Source organism: Erythrolamprus reginae, chromosome 1, assembly GCF_031021105.1.
Source record: "Erythrolamprus reginae isolate rEryReg1 chromosome 1, rEryReg1.hap1, whole genome shotgun sequence".
Lineage (NCBI taxonomy): Eukaryota > Metazoa > Chordata > Lepidosauria > Squamata > Dipsadidae > Erythrolamprus > Erythrolamprus reginae.
The window spans coordinates 228,040,024-228,053,870 of NC_091950.1; the positions used below are offsets into that span (position 1 = coordinate 228,040,024).

Here is a 13,847-nt window from a genome sequence, read left to right on the forward strand (position 1 = left end):
GTGGTACTATTCTGAGGATGCAGGAGTGATGGATATTGATGTAGGGGCACAAGAGAGAGGACTGATATGGGCATGGCCAGAGCCAGTATTCTCTGAGTCTGCCTTTCTGATTCACTTTCTTTCATGTATGTGTGCATTATCTCACCACTCTTTTTCTCATCTCTCTCACATTGTAGCTTTTCTCTATCCAACTTTTTTTCATTTTCACTCTTCTGCTCTCTTTTTATCTTACACATATATATCACTGTTGCTGCATGAGTTGAATTTATTGTCAATCAGCTTCTAGGTGTATTTCAAAGGCATAAAAGGCAGTTAAGGCCTGAATATCTGAGAGACTGTTTGTTTGTTTGTTTGTTTATTTATTTGTTTATTTGTTTATTTATTTATTTATATTTATATTTTTATTTAATTTTATTTAATTTTATTTAATTTTATTTAATTATTTTATTTTATTTATGTTTGTTTGTTTATTTATTTGTTTATTTATTTATTTATTCATTCATTCATTCATTCATTTATTTATTTATTTATTTATTGGATTTGTGTGCCACCCCTCTCCATAGACTCGGGGCGGCTAATAACAATAAAACAACTAAAAACCCTTATTATAAAACCAAACATACACACAAACATACCATGCATAACTTGGAATGGCCTAGGGGGAAGGAATATCTCAACTCCACCATGCCTGGCGGCATAAGTGATTTCCTGACACCTATTATATTCTAGCAGAGTCAGAATGTTCCAGATCCCTACTATTGCATGATATTGTCTTACTAGATCAAGAAAGTTTGCCTTCTCTGTTATAGCTCCTGCCTTCTGGAGCGGCATCTCCTCAGATATGAACAGTGCCCTCTCTTTTTGGATTCCAAGAAAGATCTAGTTTTGGTATCAAGTCTGCAGTGGATGTGTTTGTGGGGCCCCTCATTTGATTTGATTTTTTACTGTGTAATTGTTTTAGTCCATGTTGTCTGTAAGGTTGTATGTTTTTATCTTTTTTATTGATCTGTATTTGTAAGTAACTCAGAATCTACTGGAATGGGTGACTATAAAATAAATGCAAACTATTTTTCTTAACTTCCAGGTGAAAAATATGAACTACATGCAGGTACTGATTCCACTCCAAGTGTAGTTGTGCACATCTGTGACAGCCATGCAACAGAAGAGGAGGCCGCAAACAATATACCAAAGCCACAAATTATGCAGACTCGACGCCCTAGCTTACCATCCTCTATGTGTAGTTGATTTGCCCCAAGAACATGCCTTCTTTTCTTTTCTCCTAGTAGAAGTCAGCCATGTCTTTCTGTGTAATCTTAGTATTTAGTTTCTTTGCATATTCCTTGTGTGGTAATGGAGCCTAAGTGGCAACAGGGCTCAGAATGTGCCCTTTGAAGCATTTTCATGTCACATGCCTGTAGAACAGAAGGAGAAGAGGGGATTAGAGGTGGAAGGATTTCCCAGACTTCTTAAGGCTACAATCTGGGATAAAGTCAGCAACTCTTTCTTTTAAGAAAACCTATATCAGATTTCAGTAAGATTCTTTAAATGCTATTCATTAAATTGAAGTAATAAACTTGGATGTGTTGTTCTGATCAACAATCCTCCCATGTTCCAAAACATATTTCTATAAATAGGTTTTTCTCCTTATACTTTTACTGTGCAGCATATATTTCTTCTCTGGGATTGGAATATCCACCTTGTAATACTCTATCTGCAAGGAAAGGGCCTTAGAGAGCAGAATTGTGGAAGGTTGTATCTGTGAATCTTTGAACAGCCATTCTCAAAACAAATTACACAAACAAGCTAGGTTCTCTGACATTTGAAAGCCTAAAGTACGCCCTTAGTTGTGCAGGGTGTACTTTTTTTGTTTGTTTTATAACAATTCTTTTTAATGCACAAGTGCAACCAGTGTGAAGTAATCCAGCTACTACCTGAATTCAAATTATGGCACTTTCAGCCCTTACTGAAATTATCCTAGTGATTTAATAGGTTTAAGGGGAATTATTTGATATGCATTCTTTTTTAAAAAAAAAAATAATATTTATTGATTATATACAAATATAGAAGACAGTACAAAACAATATTGACAGGACAAGGTGTTCATGTCATAAGCATCTGATCCATATTTTCAGTAGAGTCGAACAAACCACATTCAACAATAACATCAAACATCAGACAGCCCCCCCCCCCCCCGCTGCCAGTCTGCAGCTATATATGGTTTTATTTTCACGGTTTTTGCATCAGCAAAATCTTATCTCTTTAAGTTTACTCAATCGTTAATCTCAAATTTCCTTTTCTAAATACTGTATTTGGTATTATGATTGTTATAATTATAATTGATTTTGGTCCCTGAAAAGGAGTCAGCGAATAAATAAAGTGTTGTAGTTGTTAACTAAGTGTCTCTGTTCCTTTCTTTGTTTTTGTTTTTTATTTTATTTTATTTTTATTTCTTTCCATATCTCTCTCCCTTGCATTGATCCAGTTATAGAACTTATCCCATGTAGTTATATTTTTTGTTTCCGTGTTGTCTTTCAATTTTTGTGTTAAGGAATCGAACTCAGCGCAGTCAAATATTTTTTTAATCAGGTCTCTGTCTGTTGGTACCTCTTCTCTTTTCCAATTTTGGGCTATTGTTATTCTGCATGCTGTTATAATGTGTTGAATTATATAGTACTGTAATCTTTTTTCTTTATTTTCATATCTATTATCCCTAATAAAAAGATCTCTGGTTTAAATAAGAAGTTAGTTTCCGTAATTTCAAATATCCAGGTCCTGATTTTGCTCCATAATTTTTTTATTTTTGGACAAGTCCACCAGATATGGAAGAAAGTTCCGGATGGGTTTGAACATCTCCAACAATTTGGTCTGGTTTTGGGAAAAATCTGTGCTAGTCTTGATGGTGACATATGCCACCTGTAGAACATTTTTATAGTGTTTTCTTTATATGCTACTGATTTAGTAATTTTATAGTTCTTATTCCAAATTGTCTCCCATTGGTCTATATAAATGTTGTAACCAAAGTTCCTTGCCCAGCTGGTCATTGATCCTTTTACTATTTCGGTTTCCATTTCATAATTTATTAAATAACTATATATTTTTGTTATAAAAATTTTTTCCCTTCCTAATAGTAATTTATCAAGGGATGTGTCCTGTGCCAGTATTCCTTCATTTTTAATATCTTTTTGCCATTTTGAAAATATTAACCTGTATGGCCACCAGTCCAAGTTTATATTTTGTTCTGTTAGCTCTGCTCTTGTTTTTATATTGCCTTCTGTATTTAGTAGGTGGTTATAAGTTATCATATTTTTTAGTTCTGTGATGTTCGGGTGGGTGAGAGCTTCCAGACTGGAGTACCATCTAGGTATTTTTGTATAGTGATCTTTTTTTATTTTAAGCCATGTTGTTATTATGGCATCTCTGATCATGTGATTTTTAAAGTAAGATGGGATTTTTTGATGTTGGTTCCATAAAATGTTGTGCCAGCCAGAAAGCATATCGTGGCCTTCTAGTGCCAGTAGTCTCTCTGCTTTAATCTCTATCCAGTCTTTAATCCAGAGCAAATTAGTTGCTAAATAATATGTTTTAAAATCCGGTAGACCCAAACCTCCTTTTTTGGTTCTATCTTGTAGCCATTTTAGTCTTATCCTGGGTCTCTTGTTATTCCATATAAATTTAGAAATGATTTTATTCAGTTTATTAAAGAAGTGGTTGTCTAATTTTGTTGGGACTGTTTGGAAGAGGTATAAGAATTTCGGCAGTATTGACATTTTGATTGTCGCTATTCTACCTAGTAGCGAAATTTGCAGCTTGTTCCAATCTTTTAATTGTTTCTCAGTTGTCTTCAATAGTCTTTCATAGTTATTTTCTTTAATGGTGCTACATTTTTTTGTGAGTGAGATCCCTAAGTATTTAACTGTTTTGGCTATTTTAATTTTCAAAATTTCTTCCAAAGTTTTTTCTTGCTCTTTCGTCATATTTTTAGTTATAATTTTAGGTTTTTTGGTATTTATTTTTAGGCCTGCTACCCTGCCGAAATCCTCCACCTCCTCCATTATGTGTTTCCCCGATTCCAATGGATTTTCTAGTCTAAATCATCAGCATAAGCCTGCAGTTTGAACTCTTGACCTTTGATTTTCAGCCCTCTTATTTTTAAGTTGACTCTAATCTGCCTTAACATGGTTTCTGTAGCAAGAATATATAATAGCGGGGATAATGGGCAGCCTTGACGAACCCCCTTTTCAATCTGAAATTTATCTGTTAAGTCCCCGTTGATTGCAATACTATATTGTTTATAGTAAATTGTCTTGATCATTCTAATAAATTTGGGGCCGAATTTCATTTGCTTTATTAATTCCATCATGAATCCCCAATTTAGATTATCAAAAGCTTTTTGGGCGTCTAGAAAGATAAGAGCCAATTGTTTGTCCGAATGCTTTTCATGGAATTCTAAAACGTCTAATATTATCCTCGTATTATTTCTAATTATTATTTCTAATGTATCTCCCGGGTAGAAAGCCGTTTTGATCCGGATGTATCTTGTTGTTTAAGACTATTTTTAATCTACTTGCCATTATACTCAGAAAAATTTTGTAGTCCACGTTTAACAGGGAGATAGGTCTATAATTTTGGATTCTATGCTTCTCTGCTTCATTCTTAGGGATTAAACTCGTGGTTGCCTCCGTCCAAGAATTAGGCATTAAACCTTTTTCTAACACTTCATTATATAGTACTAGTAGGAGGTCTCCTAAATCCGTGGAGAATTCTTTGTAAAATTCACCAATGATACCGTCTGGGCCTGGGGCTTTATTATTTTTCAGATTTTTAATTGTTTCCTCCAGTTCAGTTATCGTGATTTCTTTGTTTAGCCTTTTTCTTTCATTATCAGTCAGTTCTCCCGGTTCAGATTTTGTTACATACACTTTTTGTTCCTCTAACGATTTTATTTCCCTTTTATAAAGTTCTGTATAGTAATCAGTAGCAATTTGTTTTTTCCCTTCTATCGTGGATTGTCTCTCTCCTTTGTTATCTTCAAACGAATGGATATATCGTTCATTTTCTTCTTTTTTAAGTTTGTAGGCTAACCATCTACCTGGTTTGTTTGCATTTTCAAAATAATCTAATTTAGCCCTTTTTAGTTTCCGTGATAATTCATCCTGGGCCATTAAATTAATTTGATGATTTAATTTATCTTTTTCCTCTTTTAGTTTCTCATTTGAAATGTCTTGTTGTAAGTCTGTTTCTAATTGTTTGATTCTAGCTTGGCAGTCTTTAATTTTTTGGTTTTTAATTTTCTTTGCTTTGGAAGAGTATGAGATAGTGATTCCCCTTATGTATGCTTTTAAGATGTCCCAGAGATTTTGTGTAGAAGTCTCTTCATTCCAATTATCTTTAAGGAAAAAGGTTAATTCCCTTTTACCTGGTCAGTATAGTTTTTTCCCCTGAGTAATGATTGGTTTAGGGACCATTTTAGAAAAAAAAAATTGGTTCTTTTATCTTAACTATAATTGGGTGGTGATCTGCCCATATGTTGAGACCAATCTCCACTTGTTCTATACACTTATCCATATCCAGGTCACCCCAAGCCATATCTATCCTCGACCACGATTGATGTGGAGTTGAAAAAAAGGTATATTCCTTATTCCCCTGATGTCTTTCTCTCCATAGATCTAGGAGGTTAAATTCTCTTATTAATTCAAAAAATTTGTTAGGTAGGATTTTCCTATCCTGAATTTTTTTCTTTGCTGTTTTATAGTCTTTTTTTGTGTCAGGGATTGCATTGAAGTCTCCTATCATACAAATGTTTTTCCCTTCTAGTTGTGTTAATTGATCATTTATTTTTTGGTAGAATTCTGATTGATTTGTGTTTGGGGCATATATCACGATCAAGACTGCAGGACTTTGACCAATTTTGATTTTCAGATTAAGGATTCTTCCGTCTGGGTCTGCGTAAATTAATTCCGGTTGTAGCCTCTCTTTTACATACACTGCTATGCCTCTTTTTTTTGTTTCTGCTAGCGCAGTAAACAGTTTCCCTAATTTTTTGTTTGTAAGTAAATTCTGGTCTTGTGGTCTAATGTGTGTTTCTTGCAAGCAGATTATGTCTGCTTCTTCTTTCTGAAGTTTAATCATTGTTTGTTTTCTTTTTATAGTTGAGTTTAACCCATTTATATTGACTGAAAATATTTTAAGTAATTTCATTTTTTTCCTTTTAAAAACTCTGTTTATTTAACCTTTTATTTATTTATTCGCTGAAATTCCTTTTCTGTATTTGTTATTTATTGTTTATCTGTATCTATGAATGTGTTCTGTTGTAGTTGGTGTTGTGTACTTTTCTTTCTACTTCTTTTTTGCTGTTGCTCTTGTTGTCACTCTGCTTTCTTCTCTTGAGCTAAGATCTTTCTCACTTTCTACGCTTTGTTGTCCTTGCTCGCTTTCTTCTAGTCTGGTCTGGGGGCCTCCTTCCGGGCCAAATGTGGTTTCTCCTTCCAAGTTTTGTGAGATAAAATTATCAGCTTTTTCGAATGAGTCAATTTTAAACTTTTTGCCTTTCCAAGTTACCAACAAGCCCTCTGGAATCAGCCATCTGAAGGGTATTTCTTTCCTCATCAGTTTGGCGGTCAGGAAGTGGAACTCTCTACGCCTCTCTCTTATTCTCTTGGGTATCTGTTTTAATATGGTTATTTCTCTGTCATTATACAGTATTTGTTCGTTTCTAGTGCTTCTATAGATCGCATCTCTTGCAGGTTTTTTTGTGAAACGAATGTGTACCTCTCTTGGAACTTTATTTTTTTTTGGCGTAGTTGGTTTGAATCCTAAAGACCTCGTCTATGTGGTTCCTCACTTCGTCCTAATCTATTTGTAGGTTTTCCGTCAGAATCTTCACCATTTTGGAGGTTAGATCTTCATCCGCCTGTTCAGGAACGTTTTGAAAGTGGAGGTAATAAGAGGCTTTCTCCATATCTAGAACCGCTATGGCCCCTTCCAACTCCTTGTTTTCCGCCTTTAGTCTTCCCTCGGCAAGAACAATGTTGTTATCCATTTTTGTTATGTTAGCTTCCATACTTCTAATTCTGAGTTCGTGGTTGTTGACCGCATCTTGGACAGATTCCATTTTTGCCTCTAGGCCTTCTATCTTGTCTGCCAACTTCTCGAAGTTTTTGTTGGTTTCTTCTTGATTTTTTACCATTGTTTCCTGGGTTACAGTGGAAGCTTCTTGACTTCTTGCCATGAATTCTTGGATGAGGTCCAGAGAGGCTTGGATTGATTGTAAGGTCGGTAGTTGGCTTTGTTTTTCTATAGAGGCCATCTCCGTAGTCTGCTTCAGGTTAGAGATGCTCGGGCTTCCTGCGATAGTTGTTTTCTTAGATGTTTTACTGAAGGTTGTTGACATACTTGAAAGGCTTTTACTTGTAAAGTTAATAATGTAAGGTTCGTTTGTTTTTGTTTTTTTAAGTAATGTGTTTCTCTTATAATTTATCTAAAGATATTTACGTATAGGTTAAATTGACTCGTCTCAATTATATACATTTACAAGTTTGGGTCACTCCTTCATTTGCCCTCAGACCATTTGCCTAAATTTTACTTTTTATTTTATCCTAATACTGTATATTTCTGTCTAAAAAATTTAAATAATTTACTGCTAAAATCCCGAATTACTGATAAAGTTTGCTAAGTATATATATTAACACTATTAATTTGCTTTAATTCAGTTCATCAATAAATCACCATCTAATCTCAGATAAACCACTATTCAAAGTCAATCCTATCTTTCAAATCCTCTAGTAATACAAAATATGCTATAAGTAAGTCAGTTGAATGAAACAATTAATTAAGTCTCGTGTGTAGTACAAGGCTTTTGTAGATTATATAACTTATATATAAATTTGTAACATTAAATATGGTTTTGTGATCTTAAAAGTTTTACTTATGCTTATATATTTATATATACTTATATACTTATGCTTATACTTATATATCCTCTAATAACTATTAATGAATAATAAATTGTTCTTCAATAAATATTAAATATTAAATATTAGTAAATAAATATTACAATTCATAAAATGGGTTTATCAATTTATCAGTTAATAAATATCAAATATACTAATTTTCAATTTAAATATGAAATATACTAATTTTCAGTTTATCTAATACTAAATAGTAATTATCAAATCTATTAAATCTATTAATAATTAATAATGTTCACAATTAAATAACAGTTAGCAATAAGGGTTTAAGATTAAGAAGATTTATAATATTTGAAATATGTAAGCTGTTTAAGATGTTTTAATTAATAATTAATAAGTAAGCAAGTTTTTATTGACCAGTAAGAAGTAAGAGAAAAAAAACTAAAAACTAAAAAGATAGTCTAGGAGTAATAGATAAATTTCAACTTTCCAGGCTGAGCTGGGGTGTTAGTCCTTCTTCTTTCATGCGTTCCTCGTCGCCCCTCGCCGCCTCTCGACGTCTGTTGTAATCAGTCTTCTTGTCTCCTCGGCTCTCGTTCCCTCTGCGTTGTCTTTTCGTCACTTCCGCCGCTTCCGCCGCTCTCCGCCACACAGCTGACTCACAATCCCCCCCCCCATTGCTCTCCCGGCCTCAAAAGAGGCAAAATAACTCGGCAAATAAATCGGCAAATCTTCTTCTGCTTTGCTCTCTTCACTCTCTCCTTCTATTTCCTTTCTTTTTCTTTCGCTCCTTAAACAATGCCCGTCATGCCGCCGCTCCGCCATTCCGCCTTCCCTCGCTCTCCTCGTCTCCACGTCTTCCTTCTCCTCAGTGTGTGTTCGTTTTCACCACTCCTCTCTCCGAGCAAACGCTGTTCCTCCACTTTGCCACTCCAGCTGCCAGCAAAACACACTGAGACCGAATGGGGACGTCTTTCCTCACCTCCTTCTTCTCCGCTTTTCCACCCCTCACCATATAGCGTCCGCCATTCACTTCTTCTCGCTCGCTTCAACTTCCTTTCACCTTCTTCTGCTCGCGCTCCAAACACAACGATCGCCGCTTTACCGCACTCCAGGAGACTCACAACACTCAATAAAAAAGGTAACCTCAACACCCTCTGGTTTAAATAGCGAAGGATTGCTATTGCGCTCTGCTGATTCTGCTGATTACACCGCCTGTAGCTTCGACTCCCTGATGACAATTTAGCATGGTGGGCCTTTAGGCCTTCGGGCTGAGGGTGAACCACAACATTTTTTCCCATCCGTTCATGAGGATCTGCCTCTCCGCAAAGGGGGATTTGCACGCCACCCCTTGCTTGAGACTTCCCATTTCTTCAGCACCCTCGACCATGAGGAACTGTCTCCGTTATCACGGCTAACGAATGAAAACTTCGAGTACAAACCTGGAGCCCCAAGTTTGCACGTCGCACCGGCCTTGCCCCGCATTCTTATTTCCTTTAATAATGAACTCAGATAGTTGAGTGACAATCACTTTTTGGACTAAAAGATAGGGCTATTCCAAATAAGGTACAGGCTTCTTCAAGATTTCAATGCATGATTTCACAAATAGAGAAGGCCTGAATGAATTAATCAATTATATTTGTAGCTAAAATCAAAGAACAATTTCGTAAATAAATAAATCAAAAGGCAAACATAATAATGAAAGTAATTATTTATCCTCCTGTTAACATAGAGCAAGTTTTTGCCATTACTCTAAACCAGTGATGGCGAACCTTTTATTCCTCTGGTGCTAAAAGAGTGTGGGCACATGTTATCATGCATGTGCTAGTGCCACACTCAAAATTCAATGCTTGGGGAGGGCAAAAACAGTTTCCCCCACTCCCCAGAGGCCCTCTGGAAGCTGGAAATGGCCTGTCTCCCAACTTCTGGTGGGCCCAGTAGGCTCATGTCTCACCCTCCCCAGGTTCCAACGGCTTCTCTGGAGCTGGGGGAGGGTAAAAACTCCCTCCCCCACCCCCCCAGAGGATCTCTTGAAGTCAAAAACGCCCTCTCAGAGTCTCTGTGTGAGCTAAACATCAGCTGACCAGCACACACATGCACGCTGGAGCTGAGCTAGGGCAACAGCTCACATGCCAGCAGATATGGCTCCGCTCATGCCATAGGTTTGCCATCACTGCTCTAAACTATGGGTATCAAGCTCACAGTCACATTGCTGTCATGTGACATATTGCATCATTCCCCCCCTCTTCATGCAGCTGGGTGGGTGTGGTCTGCATATCATGCATCCAGGCCATGGGCCAGCAGTTTGATGCCCCTACTTTAAACCATCTCAGCACTCATTTTTTGCAGCTATGATCGTGCCTATCTAGCTCCCTTATATTGCTGCTCAAGTTACAAAAAAGGTCAGTCTTTCTGTTTGCAGATTTATTTATTTATTTATTTATTTGATTGATTGATTGATTGATTGATTGATTGATTGATTGATTGATATGCTACCCTCCCTGAAGACTCTGGATATGTTCTGGCATTTCCAAATCCAGATCAAAGTATTAGTTATAACCTTGAAATGCATATCACTCGGTTCCAGATTATTTTAAGGCCCATTCCCTTCTGTTGAAATCTGTCAACAGTCTACATTTAGAAGAAAGGGGCTGGTTACAATCTTGCCTCACAAGATAACAAAGGATGAGCCAGAAGATACGTTTCTGTAGTATACCACTACTCAGAAACCTTTATCCTTGGACATGTGTCAGGTCCCTCTTATTTTGGTGACTTGATTATTTATGGTGATGAAGGCTTGGTTTGGGGTAGTACTCTTTTGTTATCTTTTGTTCCTAATACTGTATAGGTATTGATTTTTATGTTTGTAAATCATCTGATTGAGAATGAAGATACTAAAGTGGTACATAGGTTCTGCCTTTTAGGATCAACCATCAATAGTAAACAAAATACGTTGAAGACTAACACTTGATAGAGTAGTCATGAAGGCCTTGGGAAATGTATTTAAATGTTTGATGTGTCTATACCTGCAAAGATCAGAATTGTTTCAGGCATAATATACCCTAGTGACATCTTGCAAAGCAAAAGATGGACTTTGAAAAAGTCAGTAGAAAGTCTGTTGATATTTTTAAACGTTAATGTCAAAGAAGACTCCTGAGAATACTACAAACAACATAAAAAGCCCCAAATAAATGTATCATCAAATCAACCAACCTAGATTACCTATCTGAGGCACAAGAGACTGAAGTCATCATATTTAGGCCACATTATGCAAAAGACAACTGACAGCAAGATGAATGGGTTAAGTTATAGTGATGATGGAAGATCTGAAAGACCAGATTAAGCACAGATAATCACAGGAAAAAACCACCACCTGTGGCTGTACAATTTACACCAAGAGACTCATTTGTGCTGGCAGGCTTGGAGCAATTAGATTCTAGACCCCTGGCCCATGAATGAAATGTATGTCTGCTTGTTTGAATGGGAATGATTAATTTTTAAGATACCTGAGTTTTAGATTAGCTAGTTTTAAATGTAATTAGATTTAGGATATTTTGTATTGGTTTTTTTAAAATATGTTGTAAGCCACCCCGAGTCCTCAGAGGGGTGGCATATAAATCCAATAAACCAACAAATAAAGAATACACAATCAATCAAATCATCTGGACTCTGAGGAATAGCGTGGGAATAGCATGTTCTAAAGCAGCGTTTCCCAACCAGTGTGCCGCGAGACATGGCCAGGTGTGCCGCCAAGCTTCAGCTGGGTGGGGCGCTGCCGGTACTTCCGTCCTGGGGCTCCCGCTCGCAGCTGTCCCCCGCCTCCTGCTCGATGCTGCGGTTTTCGGCGCTCTCCTCCTGGGCCCCAAAGAAGGAAGGCAGGAAGAAGGAGAGCTCCATTCTTCGCACCTTTTTCCCGCCTTCCTTCTTTGGGGCCCAGCAGGAGAGCGCCGAAAACCGCGGCATCGAGCAGGAGGCGGGGGACAGCTGCGAGCGGGAGCCCCAGGACGGAAGTACCGGCAGCACCCCGCCCAGCTGGAGCTTCTCTGCCGTCGACGGCAAGTGTCCGATGGGAGCGGGGGGGGGGGGGCCCGCAGCGGCTGCAGGCAGTCGCGGGGAGATGGCGGCGGCGAGAGGGATCGCTCTCTCTCTCTCTCTCGACGGCAAGTGTCCGATGGGAGTGGGGGGGGTGGCCGCAGCGGCCACAGGCAGTCGCGGGGAGATGGCGGCGGCGAGAGGGATTGCTCTCTCTCTCTCTCTTGACGGCAAGTATCCGATGGGAGTGGGGGGGTGGTCGCAGCGGCCGCAGGCAGTCGCGGGGAGATGGCGGCAGTGAGAGGGATCGCTCTCTCTCTCTTTCTCTCGACGGCAAGTGTCCGATGGGAGCGGGGGGGGGGGGGTGGCCACAGCGGCCGCAGGCAGTCGCGGGGAGATGGCGGCGGCGAGAGGGATCGCTCTCTCTCTCTCTCAGCTGACTGCAAGCGGGAGCCCTGACGGTGGCGGTTGGAGGTGCTGCTGGACGTCGTACATGCTGGCGCTGCGTGCCTGGCATATACGGTGTCCAGCACCACGTCAAGCTGCCGCCGTCAGGGCTCCCGCTTGCAGTCAGCTGAGAGAGAGAGAGAAAGAAAGAGAGACATATAAGAGAGGCAGAGAGAGAAAGAGAGACATAGCAAGAGAGGCAGAGAAAGAGAGACAGAGCAAGAAAGAGAGAAAGAGAGACATAGCAAGAGAGGCAGAGAGAGAGAAAAAGAAAGAGACATAGCAAGAGAAAAAGAGAGACTTAGCAAGAGAGGCACAGAGAGAGAAAGAGAAAGAAAGAGAGACATAGCAAGAGAGACAGAGAGAGAGAAAGAGAGAGAAAGAAAGATAGCAAGAGAGGCAAAGAGAAAGAAAGACATATAGCAAGACAGTGAAAGAGAGAGAGAGCAAGAGAGAGAGAAAAAAGCAAGAAAGAGATAGCAAGAGAGACAGAGAGAGAGAGCAAGGGAGAGAGAAAGACATAGAGGAAGGGAAGGAGGGAGAGAGAAAGAGAGGAAGAAAGAAAGAAAGAAAGAGGGATGGAGAGAGAGAAAGAAGGGAAGGAAGGAAAAGAGAGAAAGAGGGAGAAATAGAGCAAAAGGGAGGAAGAGAGAGGGTTTTTTTGTCCAAACTTTTCTTTAGCCCGCCCCCCCCCCCCTTTCAGTGTTCCCCAGGATTTTGAAAATATGAATAATGTGCCGCGGCTCAAAAAAGGTTGGGTAACACTGTTCTAAAGCACAGCTGGAAAGAGCATTTAGAATGTATGTCTTGCCCTGCTCTTTTTTCTTCAAACGTTTCCTGGGTGAAGATGGCAATATGTATCTGCTATAGGCAAACTCATGCTCTATCAATCTTATGCCAGAGTTGTCACTACTGGGCTTGGTAGTTGGAAAGGCCTGAGTGGGGTGTACAAAATCTATTATTTCTTCGTAGTCCTCAGATTTACCCATCTTGGAGAGATCAAGCTCAGGATTACAAAGTTATTTATATTGATTAGTTGTATACTTCAAATGGTTGAATGTGTTTTGTTGCAGGATTGCCTTGATTTTTTTTTGGGGGGGTGGTGGTTGCTTAGTGTTCACTGTTTTACTAACTATAGCATTCAATTTTGTTAGAGGTAATGTCTATCATTCAGATCTGCCAAAACATCAGGTTTCCAGATATAGAGACATGAGGATTTAATCTGTTTTAGGACTGTAGTGTTTTAAGATATACTGCAGCTAATATCCACTTTGAATAAAATACCTCCTAAGCAACTCCAATGGTTTCTTAGAATTTTGCCTCAAATGCTACAAATAAAATGTGCGGTAAATTCAAGAGACTTCATGTTTTTCTAACAGCATCTTCATAGCACCGTATACTTTCTGCTGACTTGAATCCAGTAGTTAGTCCTCGACTTACAACCAAAATTGAGCCCCAAAT

General features: G+C 38.5%; 1 protein-coding gene across 2 annotated transcripts in view; it reads left to right on the forward strand.

Moving 5' to 3' along the window:
* RCAN2 (regulator of calcineurin 2) overlaps positions 1-2,392 on the forward strand; it is a 36,734-nt gene extending 34,342 nt beyond the window's left edge. For both annotated transcript variants that reach the window (XM_070732423.1, XM_070732422.1), the window contains exon 4: positions 1,085-2,392. In XM_070732423.1, coding sequence (XP_070588524.1) covers positions 1,085-1,245 — 161 coding nt within the window. In that variant the 3' untranslated portion in view covers positions 1,246-2,392. The remainder of the gene's footprint in view (positions 1-1,084) is intronic.
* The last annotated feature ends 11,455 nt before the right edge of the window (positions 2,393-13,847 follow it).